Here is a 7892-nt window from a genome sequence, read left to right as displayed (position 1 = left end):
TTTCCACATTCGTGCCGACTAGGAACCAAACCCATGACGCTCCAACCAAACAAGCCAGAGCTAAACATAGTATTTTTCAAACTGCAGCCTCCATAAGCATTTGAGTGATTTGAAGCCAGCTGACTTTGTTAAAGTACAATAAACTAGGAGACATCAGGGAACTTTACATATTTCATCATTAAAGCTTCCTTCCACTTACACAAATTAATGGACAGGATTCCAGTGAGGAAAAACGTACTTCATACTATGGATTGCAGTCATAAAGTTTAAAATAGACTGCAAATTCTGTGCTTGTGAAACTAAACTTTCAGAGATGCGTGTTAAAAGTTTAAAATTTTGACTTGATGGCCTATTAAAAATGTTTATGTAGAACAATGCCATGGATTAAAAAAAAAAAAAATAGAAGCCCTAATGGTCTTTGGGTATTCATTGTATGTTGAAAACAAAATCCCTTCTGGTTTTCCAGATATTGGGGCAGTCTGAATTACAAGGGATCGTGGTCCTTGTTAGCCAGGGAAGGGAGATCGAAGAGGTATGCAGCTGGGCAGGGACGTGGCAAGTTTTGTCTTGATAAGCAGGAGTGGTAGGAACACTGGTAGTGATCCTTATCCAATGTTTTTTTTTAACATGCCTGAAGTATTCACTGCATATTTTAAAAGGTTCTTCAGGTCCTAGCTGGTTTGGCTCAGTGGACAGAGCATTGGCCTGAGGACTGAAGGGTCCTGGGTTTGATTCTGGTCAAGGGCACATGCCAGATTGCAGGCTTGATCCCCAGTAGGGGGCCTGTAGGAGGCAGCTGATCAATGATTCCCCCTCATCATTGATGTTTCTCCCTTCCTCTCTGAAATCAATAAAAATATATTTTAAAAAAATGAGCCCTAACCGGTTTGGCTCAATGGATAGAGCGTCGGCCTGTGGACTCAAGGGTCCCAGGTTCGATTCCGGTCAAGGGCATGTGCCTTGGTTGCGGGCACGTCCTCAGTGGGGGGGTGTGTAGGAGGCAGCTGATCGATGTTTCTCTCTGTCCCTCTCTGTGAAATATCAATAAAATATATTTTTTTAAAAAAATGAAAGGCTATTTGGAAGTTTTCTACACCTCTACATCTAGAATGGGGGCAGTATCAGGGACCCTTAACTCCATCAGCTGGGGAACTACAGTGGGGCCTTGACTTATGAGTTTAGTTCGTTCCGTGACGGAGCTCGTAACTCAGATTACTCGTATGTCAAATCATAAAGTGAACGAGTGAGACACGTGATGCTGGGCTGATGATGTGGTGTTCACTGCGCCAACTAGCGGTGGGGTATCTGAAGCTGGCTCGTAACCCGAATTTTAGCTCGCAACTCAAAGCAAATATCGGCCGAGACTGCTCGTATCTCAAACTCGTTAGTCTGGTCACTCGTAAGTCAAGGCCCCACTGTTATCTCCATTTTACACACGTTGAACCTGAAGCAAAGAAATTAAGCTAGGAAGCAAGGTCTGAAGGGATTCAGTTCACATGGGGCGGGAGGGGCAGGGTTTAGGATTTATTTGGGACCTTGCAGAGGTGGGGGTGGTCATGGGATGTTTGTAAGATAGCTCTTCACAGGCCTTGGGACACAAGGCTCTCAAGGGACCTTTACATGTTTGAATTTCTCATTTCTGTGGGTTCTTGGGAAACATGCACATTAGTGAGATGCTGCTAAAAACTGAAGTGGAGGAATAATTGGCACTTTTGTCTGGAAACTTTATTGATTAGCAATTTTAATGCCAGAGAAAACCAGCTGTGAGGTCTCTAGGGCCTTCCTTAGCGCCCTCCCTGGGCTGGATTACAAGGCACTTTCCGAAACCAAAAGAGCAGAGCAAGTTGATCAAGTTGTCATTCAGGTCTAGGAGGCTATTTATTAATGTAATTTAGGGGATTATTTTTTTTTTTTAAATATATTTTATTGATTTTTTTACAGAGAGGAAGGGAGAGAGATAGAGAGTTAGAAACATCGATGAGAGAGAAACATCGATCAGCTGCCTCCTGCACATCTCCCACTGGGGATATGCCCGCAACCCAGGTACATGCCCTTGACCGGAATCGAACCTGGGACCTTTCAGTCCGCAGGCCGACGCTCTATCCACTGAGCCAAACCGGTTTCGGCGAGGGGATTATTTTGTTGCAGAACTTAGTTGATGGGATTCTCAGGCTGCACTGGGGGTGAGGACACTTTACTCTGAGGTGCAGGGAAACCCCTCCTCACTCCAACAAGGCTGTAATAATGGTCCACTACCTTAGCTCCTTGCAGGTCCAGCACAGAATGCCTACTCAGACCAAGTACCCAAATGGTGAGGGTCCAGACCCTGGAAGCAGGCTGCCCTTACTGGCACTCCCAATACAGGGACCCATGCTGTCAGTTTGGGCTGCTTTAAAAGTACCATACACTGGGTAGCTTATTAACAGAAATTTCTCAATTCCGGAGATTGAAAATTGAAGATCAGGGTACCAGCATGGTTCAGCTATGGTGGGGCCCTTTCAGAATGCCTTCTTGTGGACCCTAGCTGGTTTGGCTCAGTGGATAGAGTGTTAGACTGCAGACTGAAGATTCTGGTCAAGAGCACATGCCTGGGTGGCAGGTTTGATCCTCAGTTGGGGGCATGCAGGAGGCAGCCGATCCATGATTCTCTCTCATCGATGCCTCTCTCTCTGAAATCATCATTGATGTTTCTCTCTCTCTCTGAAATCAGTAAGAATATATTTTTAAAAAAAGAGTGCCTTCTTGCATCCTCACATGGCAGAGCTGAGCAAGGAGGCAAACTATTATATCATGAAGTTCTCACTCTCATGACATTTTAATCCACGTCACTCTCCAAAGGCCTCACTTTCTAATACTATATTGGGGAGGCAGGATCAGTCCATGAAAGGCATTTCCCAGGAATGAGAGCATAAGGTAGTTCAGGTTGTCCAGGAACTCAAGCCTAGTCAAAGGTACAAAACTGGACCAAGCCATTGCAACCACCTTAGCACTGAATCTGTGACAAGGGTTGGCCAATGGTTGTCAATGGCTGTATATGCCTATTAAATGTACTTTACCCTCAACAGAAAAGGTAAAATGCCCAGGGGGCTGAGGCACACAGGTTAAATGACCCACAAAATCAAATAGCTGGGAAGCAGCAGAATCCAGTTTGAGCTTAGAATTTTGTTCTTAAACCAGGATTCTCCTGGGACCCTCACTCTAAAGTGAGTTTAGTATTCTTTTTCATATATGTATACCAGCCCCAAACTCTAGAGCAGGGGTCGGTCCTCAAACTACAGCCCGCGGGCTACACGCAAATACAAATATTGTATTTGTTCCCGTTTTGTTTTTTTTACTTCAAAATACGATATGTGCAGTGTGCAAAGGAATTTGTTCAGTTTTTTTTTAAACTATAGTCCGGCCCTCCAACGGTCTGAGGGACAGTGAACTGGCCCCGTTTAAAAAGTTTGAGGACCCCTGCTCTAGAGCTATTTGCCCTTTGAGCAGTCCCTGCTCACCACCCCCCTAAATTCTTTACTCAAAGTCTCCTTTCCCAATCTTTATTTTTAAATTACAAGCTAGGTAGAGTAAGGAAAAAGCAGCAGCAATATCAATATTTTAGGTATCATTTTTTTAATCAGCTCCATGAAAGACATCCTAAACACTACATGAAACACAACAGAATATTTTTCTTCCAGTATTAAAAAAATGACATTCATAATTATTTTAAGAAACTTCTATATAATCAGGGCAGTGATCTTCAGTAAAAAAAAATCCAAGTAATCAGGTTCTTGATTTATTGCAATTATATCTGGAAATTGCTTTTTAACCATGATAAACACTGTATACAAGTTTTAAAAAATGTCTCTTAGATGCACATTATTTCTGGGGGAGGGGGAGACAGTCTGGCCAAAATTTTCAATTTTTGGCCAGGACCACTCCTGAGAGCTCAGACTTAAAACAAAAAACGGGTAAAAGGAAAAATTCCAGACTCTCTCAATGTTCCAGAATTTGTCTTTAAATGGGAGAGAGAAAAATAAAAACACATGGAGCTTTCTAAAAGGTCTTTAACAAGCTACCTTGGGAGCTCAATTCAAAAATAGAAGTTGACATACTAAAACAGTTGTTTCAGTGCAGCTCCAAAACTCTTTATAAATACAGCCATTTGGAAGGACGATCCTGGATCAGAAGTTTTATTCCTTGTGTTTTGTGTATCTGAGAACAGTAAGAAGGGGAAGAGCTGTGATGTTAGGAAGAAAGGCTGACATGCTTACCTTCTGGGGTTGATAAAAGATACAAGGGCTTCACAACAAGGACACCCCCTCATCTCCATGGCCAACAGATTACAGGGGAGACAGGTTTTCCCATACAAGTCTCACCTACATTAGGTGTGGTATGCCTCATCTCAGTTGTCATAATTGTCTCTGTAATTTCCTCCTGAGTAGCGGTCATAACCACCCTGGCTTCTGGGAAAAAACACAGTGTTACAGGAAATGCATCAGACACCCCGAGAATATAGAAAACCTTATTTACATATTCCAGCACATCTTATAATAGTTAATGTGCAAAACAGGCTATGTTAAGCATGTGAACATTATATAGAAGTCACAATTATACGGTATATAATTCACACAACACATTGAATCATATTAAACATTAATGCAATAGACACAACCACAGCACAAAACATACATGTTACCTATCATACACTGCAATTATGTGATCTTGTAATTCATCAACGCATTACACACAACTCAAAATATGCCTCCTATTTGTTTTTACAGTTTCATTACGGTTTGTAAAACAAACTAGTAACACCAAGGTAAGATAGGTATACACACCCAGGCAGCCCAGCTCTTAAGGAGAGAAAAGCAAGCACCACCCGAGTGCCCCAACCCCTTGGCCACCCACCTGCCACCATAGTCTCTGGATCTTCCATATCCATAGCCATATCCTCCAGGCCGACTGTCATACCTGCCACTCCCATAGCCCTGGTCTCCACCACCTACAGTAGACAAAAAAATATTTAAATTGCAATTATCCCAGACATAGGCCACTAATGGGTGGCTCTTCCCCACACCACATGACCAAATTTACCATTGTCATTACCTCTAGAGTAGCTGCGACCACGCCCATGAGCTCCAAAGCCACCACCTCTGCCCCGGGCAGACTTGCCAGCATGGTCCACACGGATCTGGCGACCATCCAGAGACTAGGTGCGAGGAAACATAAAGAGGATAAGTTGGTGGTCACACAGGGAAGTGGTGAGTCAAGAGTGGGCAGGGCAGGTGGGCAAAAGAGCCCAGAAACTCCTGCTGAGCACCAAGTTTTGGGTGCTATGTTCCACAACAAGCTCCTTTGACCAGAATGGCCTTATCAGGAGCTATAGAATCCCACAAAATGACCTGAATCCACCGTGCTCCCCTGCTACTACTTACATCTTGACTGAACTCAGGTGAGTTCTCCTCCCCACTCCTCTAAGCTGCCCAACTATTAGGGCTAGATAGACACCTCTCTTGGTTTGAGGCTTCAGAGTCCATCCCAGAAGACTCACGAGGTCCTCTCCGGGCCAGGCCCGCAGATCTGCAGACTCTACTACCTAAGCCCAGGGCACGTCAACCATCCACAGGTGGCTTCTCGGCCTCATGCAGGACCAGTCGTCGCCTCCCAGGCAGCCCGGCTCTGTCTGCCGCTGCCCTCCACCCCCTAGAACAGAAGGCAGTCACGCTCCTGTGAGTGGGCACTGTGGGGTTTGGTGGCCGCGCTGCCCCTAGCAGACACAGAGGGAAAAACAGAAAGAATGGTGGAAGTGGTAGAGACGGGGGCAGGACCCCTAATGCAGGTAAAAGGCCTCACCTCTCCATTCATGGCTCTCATGGCATCTGAAGCATGCTCTGGATTGGTGAAGGTAATGAAGCCAAAACCCCGGGATCGCTGAGTCTCCCGGTCCTTGACAACGACCACTGAGAAAGAGAGCAGGAAGCAAAAAGTGACCAATCCTCAATTAAAAGTTATCTGGTTCTCCAAAGCCTGAACTACCCCTTAGACTTAAGAACCCAGCAAGGAAAAGTAGCACAAGAAGGACTGGGGCCCTGGCCTTGCTCTCAATGTTTGCTGAAACGCAAGGGTCCCAGACTTCCGGTAACTGTCCACCCTCTCATGGGTCTGGCCCACCGCTCACCCTCGGAAATTGGCCCAAAGCTGCTGAAGTGATCTTCCAGAGCCTGCTCGTCGGTGTTGAAGTTGAGCCCTCCAACGAAGAGCTTCCCTTCTTCAGAGGACATGGCAATGAATTCGAGTCCTGTGGGGAGAACACGGAAGATCGTGGGGTGCAAGTGGGAGAAAGGCTGGAGGACAAAGCACGAAGAAAAAAAATGCAGAGAACAGAAAACAGACACGAACAACAAAATAAGGTGTCACCAAGGAGAAACCAAGAAGGCAGCCCGAAAAGACGGAATTCCGCGGCGCAGCCATTTGGGGGCCGCCTTCGCGCATGCCCACAACATCCCAGCCGCCACGCCCGTCATTTTGTGGCACAGCGCAGGCCCAGAACGTCCATGCGTTCACTGTGCGCCCACAGAACAAGATGGCGGCGGTCACGTGGGAAAAGCCCCCCCCCTCCCCCGCAGTTCTCGGCCGCCGCGTGGTCACTACCGAGACCAACCCCAGCCCAAGTCACTCCGCTAGCCCCTCCGGGCACTCCCCGTGCCAGGACCCGGCGCGCCAGCAGCCCGCCAAACCAAAAATTTAACCTCGGAGCACGGGACCCGCCCGCCTCGAAGAAGCCCGAGCCTACGTGTCCGAAGCCGCTCCTCTGCCCACCTGCACGCCTTGCTCTAGGCCGGCGCGGCGCACACCAGCGAGGCGAGGAGAGGCCGCTCCGTTAAGTCAGACACCACTTACCTGGAAGTTCAGTAAAAGGGCCGAAAGGACAGTTACCGCCAAAGAGCAGAGCGACTGAGGAGGAGATCGCGCGGGAAGACGCTTAATAAAGCGTACGTAGCGTGCACGTCACTGAACGTCGCCCCGCACGCTCTCATTGGCTGAGGCCGGCGAGGGCGAGGTGGGAGGAGTGGTCTGCCGGGCGTAGGAAGCCAAGTTCTCTGCATGCTTCCGGGAACGGAGGCGGAGACTTGTGTGGTCGGGGCACTATGACGTAAGTATCCGCCATTGGCTCCAGCCGTTTTCGTCTCTTCTGCGCACGGACCTTTTGGCTCTCACATCCCTTTCCTTCCCTGCCCTTACTTCCTTGACGTCATTTCCCCATTGGTTCCCACGATTTTCTCACCATAGAATAAGTCTTTTTCTAAGTCCCTGACGACGTACCTGGCAGCCACTACTAGCATAACCTCCATTCACTTGCTAGTTCTCTAACCTTATGATCCCTCCAGAGCCTGGTGATAATCCTCCAGTTTCTCTGATGTCATCAGCCTTCACATCAAACCGAACATTTTCTGTGTCTGATCCTGACCTCTAGGCTTTCTTCTCTGTGCCCAACATCTACATGCCTGTCACAGGACCCTTTTTCCTGGCATCATTCCTTCTCATTTCTTTTTTAAAAAACATATTTTTATTGATTTCAGAGAGGAAGAGGGAGAGAGATAGAAACATCAGTGATGAGAATCATTGATCTACTGCCTTCTGCACGCCCCACACTGGGGATCCAGCCTGCAACCTGGGTGTGTGCCCTGACTGACAATTGAACTGCAGCCTCCTGGTTCACAGATCGACGCTCAATCATTGAGTCACATCGGCTGGGCATTCTCATTTCTGACTTCAGCCCTCATCTTTATCTGACAGCCTCCTGAAGCCATCCTTGATTCCCCCCGCCCCCTGCCCCAATAGACTGCCTGAGGGGACTTCTTAAAAAAAACAGGATGCTCCAATCTCCAGAGGAAGTAAATCCCAGTCCA

The 7892-nt window shown here is 47.2% G+C and overlaps 1 protein-coding gene across 2 annotated transcripts; it reads right to left on the bottom strand.

Annotated features, from left to right (window-relative positions):
* Nucleotides 1-3589: 3589 nt before the first annotated feature.
* Nucleotides 3590-7028, bottom strand: RBM3 (RNA binding motif protein 3). 2 transcript variants are annotated; one of them, XM_059679650.1, is made up of 7 exons: nt 6883-7028; nt 6161-6280; nt 5836-5942; nt 5089-5191; nt 4891-4984; nt 4359-4442; nt 3590-4194 (listed from the first exon to the last, which is right to left on the bottom strand). In XM_059679650.1, exons 2-6 carry the CDS (start codon nt 6261-6263, stop codon nt 4385-4387), a joined length of 465 nt encoding a protein of 154 aa, XP_059535633.1. In that variant the 5' UTR covers nt 6264-6280; nt 6883-7028; the 3' UTR covers nt 3590-4194; nt 4359-4384. The 2 variants fall into 2 exon arrangements, with proteins under 2 accessions (XP_059535633.1, XP_059535632.1); XM_059679649.1 differs by having other exon boundaries at nt 4359-4445; nt 6883-7027.
* Nucleotides 7029-7892: the final 864 nt, after the last annotated feature.

The sequence above is a fragment of the Myotis daubentonii genome, chromosome X (genome assembly GCF_963259705.1).
Source record: "Myotis daubentonii chromosome X, mMyoDau2.1, whole genome shotgun sequence".
NCBI lineage: Eukaryota > Metazoa > Chordata > Mammalia > Chiroptera > Vespertilionidae > Myotis > Myotis daubentonii.
The sequence above is the reverse complement of the archived record's forward strand: the minus strand, read 5'-3'. Positions and strand labels throughout refer to the sequence as shown.

Bases quoted from the DNA above. Each gene is read 5' to 3' on its own strand.
- RBM3 (XM_059679649.1), bottom strand. From the start codon at position 6,263: ATGTCCTCTGAAGAAGGGAAGCTCTTCGTTGGAGGGCTCAACTTCAAC. The intron at 4,985-5,088 runs GTAATGACAATG...TGTCTACTGTAG, and splicing joins TGGTCGCAGCTACTCTAGAG to GTGGTGGAGACCAGGGCTAT. The intron at 4,446-4,890 runs GTGGGTGGCCAA...GTTTTTTCCCAG, and splicing joins TCCAGAGACTATGGTGGCAG to AAGCCAGGGTGGTTATGACC.